The following is a 21,227-nucleotide window of genomic DNA, read 5'->3' on the forward strand; positions in this document are numbered from 1 at the left end:
ACCTTTCTGAGACTGCTACCAAAAGGGAGTCTTTCTAGATGTGTAAAAGGATATTATATATATATTTTTCCTGAGTGTTGTTGGCAGCCGTCATGTGACCATGAGGTGGAACAGCCTTAGGATGAAGCCACCACGATAAAAGGTGCAACAGAGAAATATAGAGAAACTGGGTCCTTGAGGACATCATTGCACAGCTGAGTCAATTCCTACAGTGCCGCCCTTCCTCTATGGAAGGGTATGTATGGGGGTAGTAAACCCTCATTATTGTTTAAGCCAGATTAAAGTAGGTTTTCTGTCACTTGCCATCTAAACACAAGATGTACTAACTTGCTAAGTGATCTCTTAGCCACACAGCTAGGAGGTGGGAGAGCAGAACTCAAAACTCCCATCTCGCCACGGGTGCCACTTCCACCGCCTGCCTTTCACTCTTGGTTGCCACCAGAGTGAGCTGCCCGCTCTTCCCTCCCTTGCGGTTCAGCCTCCTGCCCTGCACCTGCGGCCCCCAACCCTCCCATGACGTCCTTTCCTGATGATGCCCTGCTGTGATGTCTGGAATTCCTTTGGTTCAATCACCAAAATATATCTATACATACGTTCGAACTCTTTCTAGTCCCTGGCTTCCTCTCGAGGTCTACAGGTCTCCAGTGCCTCTCAGGAGGAAGCAGATCAGGGGTTACATCCTGGCTGCAGGTTCAGCTAGTGTCTGGCTCACTCACCATTGCCCCTCCAGAATATTCATTTCCTTTCAAAATCCACTTCTTAAAAATGCATGCCCCCTCCCCCCTTAAAAACGCCAGCATCACCGTTGCCCAGTACTCTGCCTGGGTGCTCCCTCCCCTTCTTTAAGGACTCGACTACTACTTCACAGTCGTCCTCTCCCCTGCGTTACCCCTGCTGCTGTCCTGGAGGTATCGGCAGCCACTGTCGTGTGACCTAATACCCTAGTCTCCCAGGTCCTTGACATCCTGGGCTCTAAAGACTGCCTTCCCCGTTCTTGAGTCACCAGACTCAGGCCATTCGCTGAAGCTGGAGTCAGATAGTCCTCTTCTGCCCCAAGTTCTGCATCCCCTCCTGCAGCCACATGCTCTCAGGTTCCACACTGTCAGTTATTTCTTTGCATTCTTAGCTTTCTCCACAGAATCATGCTATTTGCCTATAAATGTGCACCTACTTAAAGATAGTCTGATGATCTTACGTTTTGTCCAAGGCTGGACTAACCGTCCCTTCACCGCTAGACAGCATTTGCTTCTACAGCACCTCCCACTAGCACATCTAATCACCCTACCTGCGTTTGTGACCATATGATACTCTGCCTTACTTGCTGTAATGGATGAATGGTTCACATTCTTTCGAAAGCTGGTTTCTTCATTTGTCTTCCATTGATCTACATCCTATTATTTACTGTCCCATTTCTCTGCTTCCCTGTGTAACTCCTGAAAAGAGTTGTCCACGCCAACTGCCTTTAATTTCTGTCTGCATATTGGCTCTGGAGCTCACCCTAATCAAGCTTATGTCTCCACAAATTCACTGAAATTATTCTTGTAAAACCACCAGTCGTCTCCACGTGGCCAAATCTAGTTGTCAATCTTCATCCCTTGTCTCGCTTGAACTTTCAGAAGCATTTTCCACAACGAATCACTCCCTCTTTCTTTTCTTTTTTTTTTTTTTTTGGCCACACCGAACAACATGTGGGATCTAACCTGTGACCACTGCCGTGGAAGCGCAGAGTCCTAACCACTGGACTGCCAGGGAAGTCCCCCCCTCACTCCCTCTTTCTTGAAACGCTCTCTGCACCTGTCTTCAGCAGCCCTGCACTCTCCTGGTTTTCCTCCTTCCTTATTGGTTGTTTCTTCTCAGCCTCATTTACTGGCTTCTCCTCCTTCCAAATGCAAAATGTTGGAATACCCTGGAGATCAGCCTTTCCGTCTCCTTTCTATCTACAGTCATTCCCTGGGTAATCTTCATCCAGTAGTATGGCTTAAGTACAGTCTTCTGATTGCTTTCAAACTGAAGTCCCCAACCCTGAGCTCTCTTTGTGTTGGTCAGTCTCCTGAGATGGCTGCCACCCAATCCCTCTAGGCACATGCCACTCTTCTCATCAAACGGTGGAGTCTGTGTTCCCTCCGCTCACGTGTGCTGGCCCTGTGACATGTTTTGACAAATAGGATATGGCAGAAGAGGTGCTCTGTCATTTTGGACCTATCCTTTATGAAGCCTGACAACTTCTGATCTCGTCCTTTCTGGAGAAACCAGTCGCCACGTAAGAAGTCTGACTCCCTGAGGTGCCAGATATGTGAATGAAGATACTCTGGACCTTCCCACGTAGCCCACTACTGAATGCAGCCAAGTGAGTGATCCCAGCTGATGCCACATAGAGCAGAACTGCACAGCTGAGCCAGTCAGTCAACCCACAGGATGATAAATAATAAATTGTTGCTGTTTTAAACTCCTAAATTTTGGGGTAGTTTATTTATTATGCAGCAAAAGATAACTGAAATACCCTTGATCTCCAAACTCCCATATCCACCGTCAAACTGACATCTCCACTTGGAAGTCTAATAGGCAGCCAAACTTAACATGTCCAGACTTGGACTCTTAATGCCTCACCTTCCCAGCATACTCTTCCCCTGGCATTCCCCGACTCAGTAAATGGCTATTTGCACAGCCATAAATTATAGGAGTTATTCTGGACTCCTTTCTCACACTCCTCTTTCAGTCGTAGCAGCTCTAGCCTCAAAGTATATCCAGAATCCCATGAATTCTTACTACTTCCACTTCTAACATCTTGCTCCAAGCCACCATCATCATACACCTAGACTTCTGCAACAGACTTCTAACTGGCTTTCCTCCTTCCACATTTGTCCCCTGTCCTTCACCTCACCCCACAGTTGAGAATTTCAACACAACAGCCAGAGTGATATTTTAAAAATGTAAGTAAGGCATCTGAAAAGATGCTCAGCATCACTAATCATTAGGGAAATGCAAATAATAAACCACAAAGATGGCTGCTGTCAAAAAAAAAACCAAACGAATCAAAAACCAAATGTTGGTGAGAATGTGGAGAAATTGGAACCCTCGTGCACTGTTGGTAGGATTGTAAAATGGTGCAGCTGCTGTGGAAAACAGTATGTTGGTTCCTCAAAAAATTAAACAGAGTTATCCTTTGATCCAGTAATTCTGCTTCTGGGCATAAACCCAGAAGAACTGAAAGCAGGGACTCAAACAGATATGTCTGCACCCATGTTCACAGCAGAATCATTCACAAAAGCCAAAAGGTGGAAGCAACTTAAATATCCATCATCGGGCGAATACATAAACTATGGTATATACATACGACAGAATATTATTCAGCTTTAAAAGGGAATGAAATTCTGATACATGCTACAACACAGATGATCCCTGAAGCCATTATGCTAAGTGAAATAAGCCAGACACAGAAGGACAAATATGCCACTTAGATGCCTAGAGTAGTCAAATTCATAGAAACAGAAAGTAGAATGGTGGTTTTACTCAGGGGCCGGGAGAAGGGGGAAATGAGTGATTATTCAATGGGTACTGAGTTACACTACGGGATGACGAAAAAGTTCTGGAAATGAACAGTTGTGATGGTTGCACAACAATGTGAATGTACTTCACGCCACTGAACTGTAACATTTAAAAATGGTTAAAATGGTAAATTTTATGTACATTTTACCATAATAATTTTTTAATATAAGTTAAGATCATGTCTTTTCTCTAATGAGTTTCCATCTCACTAAGAATAAAAGCCAAAATCTTTACAATAGATTACAACTATACAAAATATTGTCAAATGAGTCTTTGTTGGAACAAAGAGAATTTAGCTGAAAACAGGCAACGTTTTTCCCCCCTTGAATCTTAATGTACTCTTTTCTCTTTCCCTCTTAGGGTTATTAAGCTTTTCTACTGAGAGGCTGTTGATCTACTGAAAACTGCCAGTGACCAAAATGACAATTGGAATTTGAGCCAAAAGTATATGTGCTTCCACCTCGTGCTAGAACTAACAGGTCTGAATGATAATGAATGTCAGTCCCTGGTCCCGAGTGATATTCTTATTCTTTGCAGCTTTAGTCAGACAAACCAGTCTGGTCCATCAGACAGAAAGCAGTTTGACCTGAGATGCCCAGCCCTTCCACTCTACCAGAAGGTGATGATGTTTTCTTAGCCCCTGCTGTCTGCCTCAATGTCAGGCGAAAGCAACTTTGAAGAGCGAGGGACCTCCCCCCCGCTTTTCCCTCTGCCTGGCACGGTCTTCCCCCCTTTACCCATGTAGCTTTGCTCCCTCAACAGTCTCAAGTCTTTACTTAAATGTCATCTTTTAAATGATGCCTTCTTGGACCACTGTATTCAAAATTTCATCTCCCTTTATCAGCAACCTTGCTTAATTTTTCTCTGGACACTTGGCACCCTCTAACATAGAATGTAACTGACTTTCTTATTTTGTTTATTGTCTGCCTTCTCCCACTAGAATATAAGGGCTGTAAGTACAAATACTTGTGTGTGTGTGTGTGTGTGTGTGTGTGTGTGTGTGTGGTTTTCACTGATATATACCCCCAGTACTTAGGATAGTGCCTGGCACATTATAACAAGTGTCCAAACATTTTAATGAACAAATGAAATAAGTCTGACCATCTAAAGGGAAAACTGGCATCTTGGTCCTCAGCATGGACCCTCTCCCCAAGTGAATGTACACATAGACATACACACAAAAAAGCCTACGCCTGTAATCTTAGGGGTTCCTAGACTCCCTGAAACCCAGCCACGGGTGCCAGGTTAAAACTCTTCGGTCAGAAGGAATTTAGCTGTACCTCTTTGGGTGCTTCTCCAGTGCAGTCTTTTGGAAATCTTCTCCATGCCACAGATGTTGTGACTGTTGGGAGTCTCCCAGGAGATTCCAGAGCCTTGTAATATTGTAGCCAATACAGTGAGGCTGGCAGCCATAATTCTGTTAAGAAAACAGGAGTGTGTGCCAGCCCCTCATTATTCATTACCGAGCTATTAATTCAAGTTCTCTTAGGAAAACGTCCAACAGTGAAAAGACAGGCTCTGAGCAGCCGCAAGCTAAAGCACAGCCGGCCCTCTGTCCTGGTGTCCCGGGTTAGCCACTTCTTGGGGCAAATGCTGAGCTGCCCCCTTTGAACACACCTGGCTCCTTGGGGATGGGAGTTGCTCTGCAGGGGTGACAGTGACCGGATCCTGGTCCTGTTCAACGTTGCTAACTCCCGAGGCTGCAGAATCCAAGAGGACTGGCTGCTCCTTAGAGGAGGAGCTCACATGTCCAGCGTGCCGGGCAAGAACTGAAGGTTGAGTAAGACTTTCACAAAAGAAAGGGGTGATGGCAGAGGAGCGGGTGGAAGGAGAGGGCCTCCTGGGCAGAGGGGAGGAGCAGGCCCAGTGCAGACGCGGGAGTGGGGTAACAGCACGAGCCAGCCTCCACGTGGAGGGTATGGCGCTTTATCAGAAGGGCTTTGGAGAGCCATGGGTGGGGTAATGATAGAATAAGGTGTGCATTTAGTGAGATTTTCCCAGGAAGCAGTGGAGGATAGACTAGTAGAGGCAAGAAGACCACTCAGGTTGCTTTTACATGATCCTGGGGCAAGTGGTATGGGCTGACCAAGCTGGTGGCAGCGAGCAGAATGGGAAGGGGAGAGATTCAAGGGTTATTAAGGCGGGTAGAATTATCCAATGATGGAAACACAATGGAGGATGAGAGAGGAATGGGGGGAGAGGGAGGATGGAGGTCATGGAAAATGTCAGGTTTCTGGCTTGGGCAACACAGTGGATACAAGCGCCATTACCTTAGGAAGAAATACGGGTGGGACCTGGGTCGAGGAGCCCTTCTCAGCGGCAGCTCCACTAGAGAATTAAGCACTGCTGCCCTAAGGCCTCCACCGTCTGGAAGGAATGAGCGTCTCTCCCCTGATCTAGAATGGCACTAGTTCTCAGGAGAACTGAGAAAACAGGAACTCGGGTTGCATTCTGCATTCTGCGGTTCAGACAAAGAGCCCCGGTTGAAAAAGTTTTCGATAACGTAGGTCTGCTTATGCTCAGGCCATGGGAGGGGATGAAATCGCCCTGACAAAGTGTATAAAATTGAATCAGTATAAATGACAGAGTCAAGGGACGAGGTGCCTGAGAATCTAGAGACGCATCGAAAAAATCAGGAGATAGTGACACCTTAAGTCCTCATGGAAGCCAAGGAGAAGGTAACTTCAGACAGAAGAGGTTGGCCAAGCTGTTTCCCACAGTGGATGGCTGCACCACTGGTGACGCTAGAGAGGATTCTTGGGGTACATGTGGGCAAACACTTTTAACTTTAGTAGTTATGTATTGTTATCTCTATGTACTGCAAGTAATCCAGCATTTATGTAGTAATATAAATAACCATAGCTAACAGTTAATATTTTTTGACAGTTACTAGGTACTGGCCATTGTTCTAAGTGCTGTATATGTATTACTATTCTTACTTAATCCTCACCACAATCCTACAAGCTAGATATTGTTATCCCCTTTTTAAAGATGAAGAAATTGAGGCACAGAGAGGTCAAATAACTTGCCCAAGGTCACAGAACTAGTAAGAGGCAGAACTGGAATTTGAACCTGAGGGGTTTGACTCCAGGAACCCTGCTTTTAAAAAAAGGATTTATTTCTGGCTTACTCAAGTAAAAGAGAAGGACCAATTTCAAGAAAATAGCAAATAAGTAATAGAACAAGTGGACTCAGCTATCACAAAATTGTTAAGGAGGGACACGAATGACTGACACTTGGGAAACAGTGGCCTGGCTGCATTGTTACATTGAGGAGAAATGCATGATAGTGAGCTGTACATAGTCTGTACATGTCCTGAGACTACAGGACAAAAGGCAACATCTAGATAATGCTGTTCCCTGCCTATGGGGAGGTCCAGTTGCATCCTTTCAATTCTGGGCCATTATCCTAGGGACAGAAACAACAAACCACAAATATCGTATTAACTGTTATCTGTCAAAAATGTTATTTGTTATTGGTGGGCGTTAGATTCTTTAATAATGTCTTGAAAGATTCACTGGGTTTTTTAAATGACCAAACTCTTACACATTATCACCATACTGAAGTGTATTAGAAATGTGCTAAATTACTTCCATGACTGCATTCTGAACATTTCAACAGCTGAGTACATTGTAAATACTCCGGCAGGAATTTTGATTTCTCATCCTTATTTCTTTGGGATCCCATGAGTAATAAAAGAAGCTTGTTTATTGCTGAAATATATCTTGCTTAATGTCTTTCATGTCTGTCCCTGGTGTCTTACCAGCAAAAATGGTGGTGAAAATGATCCTAAGCAGAGGAAGAAATCAAACAGGGAAACCGAAAGAAGAAACAGAAAAGGGAATGTACTGGGGAAGGAAGATGGGCTGCACACCTTCTGGGGCTCCAGTCCTAATCTGGGAGAGGGCAAGAAAAAGGAGATGGAACAGACTGAAACAAGCCAAAAGGTATTGTTCCTGAGAGATGCCCTCAGGCACTGGGAAAGAATGTCTTGACACCTAAGGGAGAGTGGGCAGGCACCAGGCCATTGACGCCTCTAGCTCTGTCTACCCTACCTAATACACCCTTGCTGGTCCTTGCCTGCAGGTTCTCTCATTCTTTCAAGGTTTCGGTAGCACATAGTTTCCAGAGCAATGCCATGAGAAGTATTTGTCCTCAGGCCTAGAAGGCCATGTGCTACCCCAGGCCTTTTGGGGCCCTGGCTCAGTGTGCCCATCTTGGGTACTTTCAGCATGATGGATCACATCTCAATCTGTATGTTACAGCTAAGGCTGCTGGGATCAACCATATTTCCACAGATCTACTCTCTGTATTAAAGGGAGAGACAAAATGTGTTGCTATCTAGTAGATGCAAACCAGGCCCTGTTAACAATTAAAATTTCACTGGTTCTTGCCATTACTGTTACAACTCACCATCCTTGCCTGAAAATGCTCCTTGGGTATCATCTAGAGGGCCTTACTTGTATTTGCCAGCATCGTTACTCTCACTCTCCTCCGGTCCTTCCTTTCAGCTTGAAGATTCTGTGATTCTATAAGACTGGTAAGGAGGGTTGTGGAGTCTCTAGTACAAGAGCTTTTTGTGTGTTTATTTTAAAGTCTGCCTTACAGAAAATTTCAAACATCTACAAAAAAAGAGAGAAGAGTATAATGAATGCTCATGTACCCACTGATCTGCTTTAACGATTTATATCCCATCTACACCTCCATCTTCTCTACCCCTCTGGATTATTTTGAAGAAGATTCTTAAATATTTTAGCATAGATCTCAAAAAGACAACTCATTTTTAAAAAATCTAGTGCAGGAGTTTTTAAACTTGGGTTTATGTATGTAATGTTGCATGCAAATACGCATCTTCTTGAGAAAATGACCTACAGCTCTCATCAAATTTTTTAACTGGTTCAGGAGTCTAAGATTTTAAAAATCATTGCTCTAAGCAAAACAATGAGAAGAGATTAAATTTGCTTTAGGGTCAATATTTGTGAATGAAACCTCTCATCTTTTCACCATTACCACCATTACTTAAGTATTTTTCAGAAACTTGTTTCCTAGGAATGATTTTAGCTGTTGTATATATAGAACAGTAAATTTCAACTTTAAAAGGTTTTAGGATTAAATGCACTCTCCAAAAGCCATAAATACTAATTTAAAGAGCAGAAAAACATTAGAGGCATGTATACAATGGTCAATATACAGTCACCATGAGAGCTTTCCAAATGGGCCCTCAGCCTGCCAAGTGAAGGAATCTACATCAGAGAACCAGAGAGTCAGTCAGAACTGATTTCACCAGAAGCATTAGCTCAGAGGCAGAGAATACAGGCACAGAACTGCTCAAAATGTCCCTACGTTTTGCAAAATACAAAGGACAACATACTTCCAGGAATGTGATGCTAAAATAAAAAAATTCAGAAACCATGCGTACTGCTGATTAAGTTAAAATTATGCAGTTATTTTAATAAAACAGACATAAAATATACATTAACATTTTCTTTATTTTCAAAAATCTGGGTTAAACAGGCAAGCTGCATGTACATAAACCAAACCAAACAACACACCAACAACTTAAAAAAAAACAAAACAAAAAAACCCCAGAACCTGGCAAATTGTTAAGACTATACTGGACTGTCAACTAGAGGGCTGGACTAAATTAACAAGAAACCCTGACGCTCTGTGACATAAAACTGATGCCATACGCGCTTTCCCACTCGGGTGATCCCACGTGCACATACATGTGTGTACATGTGCAGGCATCACCGGAGGAAAAAAGAAAAAGTTGAAAATGGTACAATAAAATAATTCAAGTTACTGGCCATTTCCTCTGTCCTTCAGAGTCATGTTTCCAGTGTTAAGAAATTATGGATGCCTCCTCTACATTTAAAAAAAAATCCAGAACAGTGAAAACACCAGGACACAGTTTTATTGCTATCTTTTGGAACGTACGGCTACACAGAAAATATTAAAAATTTCAATAAAAGCAACGTGTTTCTTGTCTAAGTAGTTAAAGTGAACAGACTTTTGTTAGTCACAGCCAAGCAGGAGGAGACCCTGGGAAAGGTTATAATTGGAGCTTTTCCAGAAGAGGCTCCTACCATCTGCAAGAGGTTTGCTATGCTTCAGAAGGAAAAAAGAAGCAAACGCAAAGCAACCAATTCACTTTTGCATTTCTAAATTTAAAGTAAACATGCTGGTGTTGTTGAAATTTTAATTTCCAGTTTAAATTGTCATGACCACTTGGGGCACAGACAAAACCTTTATATGACCAGGAAGGAACTGAGCAAGGCCAATGACACTCAGTGTTCCTGTGTGTTTCCAAGTCTGTTCAGTGCAAGCAAATGAAAACCAAAAGAAAGCAACCCAGCTTTAGCTCTAACACTGATAACTGTAGACCCTGGAAGGAAGTAATTTAGTGGGTTTTTTTGTGTTTTTGTTTGTTTTTACTGCTTTTATTCCCTTACTATCTGAATTTAAACACAGTTCCATAAAACTTCAAGTATAGCTAAGGAAAGCACCTCACTGCCCCCAGCCAGCTTCCTGCTGTTGAAACTGAACTTTTCTGGCATTTGTATTCTAAAACAAGTTTCATTTCTCCTGATCTCTTGTTAAAACACAGATTTTATATTCTGTAATTTTCTAATTTTGCACCTGTTGTTAGTTCCGAGTTTGGGAAGAGTGGAGAAGCACACAGGATGGCCTCCACAAGCTCTGGTCTAGGCTATCAGACACCAGGACGAACGTGGGGACCCCTTGCCTTTTCTCACTTGGAAGCAAGGGACTCTTTCAGGATAGTGTTTTAAATGGTAGTGGGGAAAACAGCAATTTAAATTTTATTTGTAGAAAAAAGTATGAATTTTCTATTTTTACTATAATGATCATGCATCACTTCAGTAATAAAAATAAACACAATGCTGTGAGGTGGCAATTGTTTTTAGGTCCATTTTCTTGTATTAGTTCAGCCCATTTTACGTGAGGACTTTGGGCATTTGGGGAGATTTTTGTCTTCTCGCCATATTACCTATTTAAAAGCATACATCTTTCTTCCAGTGGGTAATGATCTGACACCCCACAGTCCCTTGAAATTATGATATTCAACAACAACAAAATTTAACCAAGCTTTGTAGGTTGCAGTATAATTTATCTTTTTAAGAATAGTACATAGCTGGTTTACTTCAATGCTTGTCACAACTAAAAATATTTTCCATATCTTTGCACATAAAATGTGTATCAAATACCAAAGTCACAACTTTTCCCCTCAGAATTCCCTATCGTTTCCTGGCACTTGGTGGTATAGAGTAGAAGTCTGGAGCCAGAATGTTCTTTTGTTTTCTGATAGGCAACTTATTTCTGTCTGACTGAATGCCTACAGGATTTTTCATTCTTTATCCTTGGTAGTTTAAAATTTTGCCAGGAGGTGATTAGGTACAAGTCTCTTTCACTTGTTTTTTTTTTGGCCTGGAATGCAGTGAGACCTTTCAATCTAAATACACAGATTTTTGTTTTGTTCAGGAAAGATTTCATTTTTATAGTCTAATGATATTTTTCTTAATATACTCCTTCCATCAGGAAAGCAAATATCAGTAATGTTAGCTAATGTTCTGTCTTCCAAATCCATTATCTTTCCCCTATTTTCATCTTCTGTTTCTTTTGAAAGAATGATAGGAAGAAAATCTCGTTTGTCCTTCACACTGATATATATATATATATTTTTGGCCACATCCCGCAGCATGCGGGATTACTTCCCTGACCAGGGATCGAACCCGTGCCCCCTGAAGTGGAAGCGTGGCGTCTTAACCACTGGACCGCCAGGGAAGTCCCACACTGAGTTTTTTATAAGCATCTGTATTATTCTTTTCTACTTCCAATGTGGATTTTAATCTGCTATTGTGTTTTTAGCTTCCTTGAAATCCTTCTTTCCAGTTTATCTTCTTTTTCATTTTATTCCGTTGCCTTTTTCTCTTAATCCATTCCCATTTTAAGATAACATACTATTGCTGCATAGAAGCAATTCTTCTGTTCCTTCAATTATGACAAAGAGAATCCTAAAATTTTCTTGTTTCTTGCAGTAGACTACTTTCAACTGTTCTGGAAGTTGTTCATTTTCCTTCATTCAGTCACATTTTTTTTTTTAATGCCGCATTTGTTTTCTCTATGCTCATCCTTAAATGGTCCTTTCTCCTCAAACCCAGTATTTGCCTTTCATTTTGCTATCTGTCCACTTGAGTGTTTGTCAAATCCCTTTTTTGGATGCACAGGTTGAGGGTAAGAAGATGTACATATTTCCATGTCCAGTTTCTAGTTTAACACTTTTCTATTGAAGTGGCATCCTTTTCCTTTCTATTGTCTGGTTTTCTGGATCTCTGATCCAACACCATACATGAAAAATCACAATATTTGCATTTTCTGCTACGTGCTTATTTATTGTTTTTGTCCTCACCTAAAGGGCGTTTTTCTCAGAATGCACTATGCCTCCAACAGATCCTCTCTGCTTGCTGCTCACATTTTAGCCCTAGAACTTGGAGCTGGACTGAATGAAGAGGAGGTGGGTGGGGAGATGGGAGAGAGGGTGGGATAGAGAAGCTTTTCACTTTATAGTGTGGCATCTGGTTAAGAGAAAGGATAAGCCAGTTATTTTTCTGGCACCAGAGCTCTGAGTAAGGAGACTGACATGGTTAATGAGAACAAGTATTAAATATCTTTCAGATTTTCTATTTCACAGAACCTGTTTCATGAAGCAAAGCGAAAGAAAACAGCTACAACCTGAAAGGTTTTGTCTCACTTTACTTCCAAATGCCTTGTAAATTGTATTGATTCCGTCTAGATTCTAGAATTGAGAGGTGGCCTTCTTCTGGGTCTATATGAGTGTTTTTCTTGGAAGGCAGGAAGCCAATGGGGCCTTCTGCCAGACAGCTCCATTAATTAATTTTTTAAAATCCAAATCTTCCAGCTATGGTATGGAGGAAAGATTCTGGATTGATTTTCTAGTCCTGAATCTACTACTTATTGTCTTGCTGACCTTGGATGGGCCCTTTAATATCTCTGGGCTTCGATTTTCTTATTGGTAAAATGGGGGATTTTGATTAGGCTGTCTCAGAGTTACCTATAACCTTTTATTTTTTAAGCCTCAAAACAAAAAAATCCCCATGCCCTGATAAAGGAAAGAATAGAAAACAAATGACTAAATAAGTATATTTTGCTATGAGGTTGCTTTAGCCTAAAGATTATAAAAATCCTCTGACATCAAAATTAAAAAGTGAAAGCAAAAACCCTGAGCATGTAATTGTGATGTAGGCTAGGAAGTCCTTTACATTTTAAGCAATGATACCCATTCAAAACAGGTGCAGTTTGTAAACGACTTGACTTTTATTAGAATAAACTGGCATGAACATCTGCCCTTTAAGGTAGACAGTAGATAATATGAGTTATTTATTGGATAAACACAGAAGGTTCTCAGTAGGCAGAAAATGTTATACTTATTCATAGAAAACCACCAGGCTTTCCAGGAACTATTGAATTATACCAATATATTGAATTAGTAAGAGAGTACATATAAGGTATGACACAGTATGGTTTGAGAAATGAAATATTTCCCAAACAAATAGAAACTGTTTAATTTTTTAAAAGCTCTGTGATAAATGGACCTCTTTGGGCCTGAAGAAGGCAGTTTAGTTTAATGCATTGAGCACTGTATTTGGAGTCAGAAGACCTGGGTTCAAACTTATTAGCTCTGTGAGACTTTGGGAAATTTACTTAACTTCTCTGAGCCTTGGTTTCTCAGTAAGTAAAATGGGAATAATTAGACCTACCCTGCAGAGCTGTTGTGAGAATTAAATGAGAATACGAGGAAGCTGTGCGAAAGCACTTACCACAGTTAGTGTTAGTCAAATCTGAATCTTCCAGAAACTTATTTGAACAAATCAGTAAAAATAACTACAGTTAAATGTAAATCAATTAAATCAGTTATTCTGACCATAAAATATTTAGGAGCCCATTCTCAGTGGGGGAGAGGGATCTATCTAATTGCTTTTAATAGTAATGGAAGCAATATGCATCTACATATAATCCAGTGATTTTTCTTTTTGGTCTTAACAAGTATTTCCTGCAATTATTAATTTCCATATGAACTGCATTAGATCAACATTAAAGCACTTTAATTGAGCATAAAAATCTGATTCTCATCAACAATTAAAACATAGGGAACCTCTCTGGATTTCTTGGGCTATAAAGAACTAGAAGTACTCAAAATCATCATCAAAATAGGCAAACTTTGCCAGAAGGATGGGCAGCCTCCCTCAAAGGAGTTTTGGGAAATCCTATGATGTCAGGATACATGGATACAGAACACATAGGAACTTCCAGAGATAAGCTAGTTTTTCATTCCCCACAGCCTCCTCTTCTCTCAGAAAGGGAGTTCAGCCTTAGGTCATCACCAATCTCTCCCTTCACTCCTGTTTTTGCTTAGGTGATAATTTATATGGAAAAACACAACAAAGATTTTTACCTAAGAACTTTGCCTAAACAACTGAATGTTTTTCTCTTAAAACAGAGCATTAAATTCACCCCAAAAGGAAAAGCATTTAAAGATACACGTGAATTTGAAACTTTTAATGCATTCTTCGGTTCAGGGCTGTTTGTTAACAGTTTCTCAATATGTATGGGTCTTAACTTAGGCTAAATTGGAGCGCCTGAGGGAAAATGAGGTAACTCTTCTTTGAGATCGTCATCGTTTGCATTTCTTGCTGCCTAAAGTTAACTGGTACTAGCTCAAGAACCCACTGTTAGCAATCCAGATTTCAACGAAAGCAACAAAGTGATGCTTGTTTGATAAGAGTACTATTTAAACATAAATATTTGTTTATTTAAGTGGTAACAATGTGGTTAGTGTTAGCCTAACCTGAGAAAAATAACATTCTGCTGCCTGTAGAGATAGCAAAATAATTTAAAGAGCTGTCAAACTTAAAATGTCAACAAAATCGTTCTTCCTAACGCAAGCGTTCCAATATAGCGAGAAGCACTCACTTAGGAGATTCAGTATATGATCTTGAGGAATTAGGAATTCTGCCTCCTAGTTTTGCCACTTCTTAACTACATGGCCTTGAGGAACTGCAGAAATGTAACATTATTCACTTTGGAGATGACCTTTTCCGATGATCTCCTTTCACAGCTGAGGAAAGTGAGACCAGCATTTACCAAGTGAGTAGAGAAGGCGCTGCCAGCCTGGTAATCTTCCTTCTATAGCCAGAGGCTTCCGCTTCTACAGGAGGATTATTTTGTCTAGATCTTCTCCACAGCTGTCTATGAACATGCTGATAGGGTGGCTATAGCGCGATGCTTTTAATGAGGTTGAATTAAAATAAAAATCAAAGTAACAGAGTTTCACATTTCTATAAACATTTATCAGTCAGGGCAGATTAATACAGCATATAATCCAACGAAAGCTGGGAAATGCCGCATGACCGAGGAGACCATTTCTTTCACAACTTTGGTTAGGTTTTCCCATAATACTTCCCTTTGCAAACACACTAAACCATGGGAAAACTTCCTCCTAACGCCTCTCAGGGCTTCTCTATACTTTAATTGTTTTTGCTTATATCTGAGGTATCAGGGCTTGGAGGTGCTGGAGGTAGAATTTATGGGTATAAATGTGACCACATTATCAGGTTTGCTTTCCTCTTCAAGTTTAACAGTTTAAAGGAGAGAGAATCTCCATAATGGAAGGAATAAGTGGTATAGTGCAGATTAGGTGAATAATATTATTACTCTTACCAAAGGTTGTAACTAAAATAACTAAGATTTATTGCATAAATAATACTATGTGCCCGGTGCTGTGCTAAAGCCTTTATACTTCATTGAATCATACCCTTCAAGCTGATGCCCCCATCACCTCTGCTGGAATAAACTTCCAAGGGGAGACTGGCTAAATTCTGGGGAGGAGGTACCAGGCGAGCGGGGCTTCCTTTAGAGCAGGTGCAGAAGGTGCTGGGGGCAAGAGCTCACCCAAAGGACTCCCTGGGTCGTCCCATAACACCTACAGCACCACCATTCCTGAGGCAGAGCCACGGCCACTTGAGCCTCGGTGAATGTGCAAGTTCCCGGTATTCATTCCCACTTTTGAATACAAAAAACACTAAAGGTAAGTAGAGAAAAAACTCTTAACCTCCCTCTTTCTTCTCTTGGGAATCTCCTTTCTCCTGGCTTAGGCCAAGAGTAGAAAACCCTGCAGTCCCCAGAGGGTATGGTTTACAGCTGGCCGAAAAGACAGAACAACTGCCTTAGCTCTGAAGCCCAACAAGAACTAGCTACTCTGCCCCCCTTCAGATCCTCTGAGCATGGACACAGCCATATAGATGGATAGGTGCTTCACCATATTAGCAGGTTTACTAGGCGTTATCACATATAAACTTAAAGTGTGTGTGTGCATACACACATACACATCTACACACAAATATATAATAGACAAAGTACCTATACAGTGGGTGGCACAGGAGGCATGCAATGAATGGCATTTAGGATGCTGAGATACGATTCTTTCCTTCCATCAGGTACCACTGGAGATTCTACCTCCTGACTTTGATTATAATCATTCACTTCAGAACTCTGAGGGTTGAAAGCCCATCAAATAGGTGATAAGCGACAAACCTGAGGCAGAGATTGTTACTCAGCTGATAAAAAGCCACTATCAACAGAAAGATTACAGCCTCTGGATCAGTTATTGCTACTTTTGGAAATGTTAAAATCTGAAAAGATCCCAGTGATATCTAATGGCAATTTCTTCTTGAATCGATTTAAAATAAAAATGGAGGTTTTATTAATTAAGCTGCAGGCCCTGCCCAGTAGTTCACATAGGTTATATTTCTGTTTAAGTGCAGTACTGACAAGAAAAACCACCATGTGCTTTCCTCAAACAAAATTTCCTTTGGGTGTTCACCCACTAAAGGAAACTGTACCTCGTGTTTTGTGTCTCTTTTAATCAAAACCTTAAAATCCCTATAGGAAACTACAACAGAACAGTGTACAATATCAAGTCATAACACTGCTTATTAAAGATTACCTGTTATTTATATACAGATGGAGACATACCAGAGTTAATCTATATTCAGGAAAGATCAACTAGTAAACGAAATAAATGTGCAGGAACTAAAAAGGGAACATTAAACCTTAAGGCAGCATTGGTTGAGTCTTCTCTGGTAAAGGAAGTATGATATATTTCAATGACCAGTGAATGATTTTTTAAAACAATTAAAATAAATACTAAAATAATGTTTTGAAAAAGAAATAGGGCTGATTTTAGGACTCCTACAAAATGAATGTATACTAGACTTTCAATTGTGGACTGGAAAACATACACAGGAACAAAATGGTATGAAGTTGTAGCAGTCTTTCCTCAAATACAAAATAAAGATTCCCTAGAAATTATTATTATTATTAATTAGTCCTCTTTGGGCTCCTTTTTCACTTATTCAGAGCAGTTATTATAACATTCTGTTAATGTTTGAATGACAAGTGGTCAGATTTAATCTCACCTGAGTGAAATGATTTCAAACTACACTGATAACCTATCATCATGGTCTGATTTTTCAATTCTGTGCTTGTTGCTGGGTTTGCTTACCTGGTAGGTTGCCTACATCCTCGTGTCCCAAGCATTGGTGCCAACCTAAAATGATGAGATCTCTTGTGGCTGAAAGAGTCATACTTTGACAAAAATATTTCAAAACTCTTTAATAAACATGTTTTGGAATTTGTTTTCTTTGCAGCTTGTTCTGTTGGATTTTCCTGGTTACGCCTGAAAATTACTTTCAGTTGTTTTACAGTCCAGTGCTATATGCTGGAACAACTGTATGACACAAGGAACAGATGAAAAAAAACAAACTCTAAAAAATGTTCAAACGAAAATAGCTTTCACATGACGCTGAGAAAGAAAACGTAGGCACTTCTGCTTCAGGAGGTTTTTCACGTTTTGATCGCAGACCGCTTTTCCAAGACACTTTCTCTACTACTAGAAATTCCCTTATTGTACAAACCATCTAGTTCATCGGAAACCTTGTTCTCACAAGCACCGTTTGGTGCATTAATCTTTTCTCATAAAACTGTCTCCACTGATGCAGAGGTCAAGTCCTCCCAGGGCTGAGAGCAGTCCCCACTTTCCTATCAGTGTGACTGAGCGTAGCTCCACGACCTTCCATCAACCAAGGCTGCTTGCTCTGCAGGACCCACTTATCCATCAACAAAACATAAGGAGGAGTGCCAGGTGCCATTTTTCTCCTGGAAATAGTTAACACGTCTGCCTCTCCCTTCCTAGCTCCTCACTGTGAGTGTAATTCCACAAAGTGTGTATAACATTCTAAAGCTACTAGGCTACTGGGATTTTTTTTTAATGACTACTTAAATGGTTTTCTTCCCCACTCCCTTTTATTTTTTTTGAGAAAATCTGTGCTAAAAAGGCACTAGATAAAATGAACTTCCTCACTCTTGTGTATGTAGTAATTTATACAGTGCGTTAGACTCTATAATTTAACAAAGGTGACACACATCTGGATAAAACATCCTAAAGATTCATCTACTTTCAGTTAAAAAAACAAATGCAAAGTCAAAGAAATAGGAAGTCCCACTGACAGGGACCAGCCTGACCATGAAATCACGGTCATCCCTGCCACCTCAGAACTCTGGCCTTGGCTGCGGGGGGAGCGCCCCCCTGCCAGGTGTGTTGGGTGGTGGCCGGGACCCAGGGGAGACTCACTGGCAGCAGCTGTGGGAGCCAAGCCTCCTGGAGACCTGAGTAAATGAGACGAAGGTGAAGTTCTCACAGTTTTCCAGCTTGACCTTCTTGGCTAAGTTCGGGACAATTCCCCGAAGAGACCTCAGTCCCATCCTCTGTTCCTCGTACCACACGCTGCCCATGTCTGTGGCCTCCTTCCTGGCGGTAAGGTAGAAAGGGGACTTGGCCTCCATCTGGGTGGGTGGTCGGTGGATGTACATGTACTTGTAGAGGAGGCAGTAAGGGCACTGTTTGTGTCCCCTGGAATGCTCATGGTAGATCTTCCCGTGGCACACTCGAGTGGAACCACTCCGACTCTCCCGCTTGACACTGTCTGTCCGGGCGAAATAGGGCTGGTTCTGTGGGTCTTTGAGCAGCTCGATGTCACCATACATCAGATCAGCATGCTCCTGCAGCGTCCGCATATTCAGGTATTGGCTGTTGTACTTGACCACGGTGGACAGAAGGGTGATGGGGCTGTCATCCCCCAGACACCCTGCCTGCCACATCTCCTCCTCATCAGAGAGGGAGAAGTAGACGATGTTGCGAGAACGGGCACCTGACATCCCTGCCTTACTCAGCACCCACAGCTTCTCCTTGAGCTTCTTGGTGGAGGAGCTGAAGGTGCTGCTGGTGATGGAGAAGCCCACGCCCGCATTCTTCAGGATGCGGTCCAGGCCTCGGCGGATGGCGTGCAGCGACGTGGCCAGGAAGTCTGAGCCGTCGCTCTTCTTAACGGTGACATAAAAGTTCTCGAGCAGCTCGTTCAGCTTCACTGCAGGGATCTCAAATGAGACAAACACTGAGGTTACAAATTTGCGGACACCCAAGTAGCCAGACCCCTCCTTCCTTCTCCTGATCCTCACCAGGGGCTGTATTTTGCAGAGCCCTCTAGAGGGCTGCCTTCTTAGCATGATATAGTGGAAAAAACAGTGAATTTCACGCTGGAAGATCTAGGTTCCACACTGGGCTCCACTTAGTCCCTTTAAACCTCAGTGTTCTAAGCAAACAGGATGGGAGATAATAATCATACCTTCTCAAAGAATTATTGTAATGCTTAAATAAAGTAGTGGATGTGAAAGGGTTTGTAAATAGTAATGAACACACATACACACAACATATATATATATATATATATATATATATGTAATTATTTTTATTTTTATTATTGGCCTTGTAACTTTCACTGTTCCTCTCTGGAAAGCCCTTTCGTCTCTTTTCTAGGATATCATTTCCTTCCCTCCCCTTCAATAAAATTCAGCCATCCTCTTTGAAGAATTCCTGAACTAAACTTATCGAACTCTGAATCATTCCGACATTACTTTCCCTGATCTCTGCATGTACTTGGTGCTGAAGGGAAAGATGACTCACATGTCCATTTTGCACAGCAAGTTAATGCCCCTTGATTCTTCACTTGAATTTATCTGAATAAGTCTGGAAATATTTCTGACTTAACGATCGATAGGGCTTCAATGTCAATATTTGTACAAAAGATATGAAAGACTTAATGATTATACTGACAATTAGAGAGTGCTCCTTATTTAGGCATGGCAGGAGGAGGAAGGTTGGTGGGTAAGAAAGCTTTACTTTCAAGAGGGAGCCATAAAGATAAAACCAGACCTTGCTCATAGTCAGTTTAGGTTGAATACACATTCTAGGACAAAAGATAGTCTCAATAAGAGATGTTTTAAAAGTAGAAACTGTACAGGTAACACTCATTCTTCTAATAGCCCTTGGGTCAAAGAGGAAAATAAAAACTGAATTATAGATTAAAAATGAGGCAAACTGAAAACATTACATATCAAAATGTATGAGGTGTTGCCAAATATACTCCAATAACACCACAGTCTTAAACTCCTTTGTTAGAAACTTTATTAAAAATAAGCGAACACTATTCAACACAAAAGACTAGAAAAAGTAAATCAAATTCAAAAATAGAGTGAATCAATAAAAATAAAACAAATTAATGAACTGGAAAAGATATAAATTGGTATAGATAAAAAATGAAAACATGTAATCTTTGAAAAGACGTATAAAGTTGACAAACTTCTAGCAAATATGATAGAAAGAAAGAGAGAGAAAGAAGAGGAAAGGAAATATAATATAAACAATATTAGGAATGAGAAAGACAATAACTACAGAAAATGAATAAAGAATATGAAAGAATGTCATAAACTTTATGCATATTAATTTGAAAATATAAATAACCTGAACAATTTTCTAGAAAAATATAAATTACCAAAGTTGGTTCAATAAGAGGTAAGAGATCTGAAGAGCCCCAAACAAAAGAAGAGAATGAAATGACTGTCAAAGATGTATGTCACTCATAAAGAGATGGTGTTATGGAGTTGATTCAGCTTTTCTTTTGTATGTAAACAGTTTTGGAGCACAGGAAAAATAAGCGTTCTTCATTTTTTTTCTAATCCAAATATAGTAGATATTATACCAAAGACGCAAGAGGGAGGAGATATGGGAACATATGTATATGTATAGCTGATTCACTTTGTTATAAAGCAGAAACTAACACAGCATTGTAAAGCAATTATACTCCAATAAAGATGATAAAAAAACCCCAACAAAGTATATGAATATAAATGTAAACTGCTCTAAGTAAAGTACTAGTGATTTCCACTTTGCCCAGCACCAATGTAAAACAAAATGTACACACGTTAGAACCATGCGAGCAAGGGCATGGCTCTGATATGCACAAGTAGCAGTTAACATGGTACCAGCAAAATGAGGGCTGCCTATATTATCAAATTCAGGACTGCAGGAAAGCAATCTACATCGAGACCAGTAGGGATTATCAGAGTATAAGGATGATTCAATAGTAATAAATACTTCAATATAATTGACTCATTTATATATTAAGGAGAAAAAATATGAAGCTGAAAATTACTGAAAAATTATTTGAAAGAATATGCTATCCACTTCA

General features: G+C 40.8%; 1 protein-coding gene and 1 long non-coding RNA gene across 3 annotated transcripts in view; one reads left to right on the forward strand and one right to left on the reverse strand.

Annotated features, from left to right (window-relative positions):
• Positions 1–833: 833 nt before the first annotated feature.
• LOC113619811 (uncharacterized) lies at positions 834–4,511 on the forward strand. Its single transcript, XR_003432540.1, has 2 exons — positions 834–2,347; positions 3,907–4,511. It is a non-coding gene; the product is annotated as an uncharacterized LOC113619811 (long non-coding RNA).
• A 12,571-nt stretch (positions 4,512–17,082) lies between these two features.
• KIAA1958 (KIAA1958 ortholog) overlaps positions 17,083–21,227 on the reverse strand; it is a 172,306-nt gene continuing 168,161 nt past the window's right edge. The window contains exon 5 of one of the 2 annotated variants that reach the window (XM_027105188.1): positions 17,083–19,077. In XM_027105188.1, coding sequence (XP_026960989.1) covers positions 18,271–19,077 — 807 coding nt within the window. In that variant the 3' untranslated portion in view covers positions 17,083–18,270. The remainder of the gene's footprint in view (positions 19,078–21,227) is intronic. The other variant, XM_027105187.1, reaches the window with a different exon arrangement.

The sequence above is a fragment of the Aethalodelphis obliquidens genome, unplaced genomic scaffold, assembly GCF_003676395.1.
Source record: "Aethalodelphis obliquidens isolate GAN/ISIS:26980383/991018 unplaced genomic scaffold, ASM367639v1 scaffold7, whole genome shotgun sequence".
In the NCBI taxonomy this organism is placed as follows: domain Eukaryota; kingdom Metazoa; phylum Chordata; class Mammalia; order Artiodactyla; family Delphinidae; genus Aethalodelphis; species Aethalodelphis obliquidens.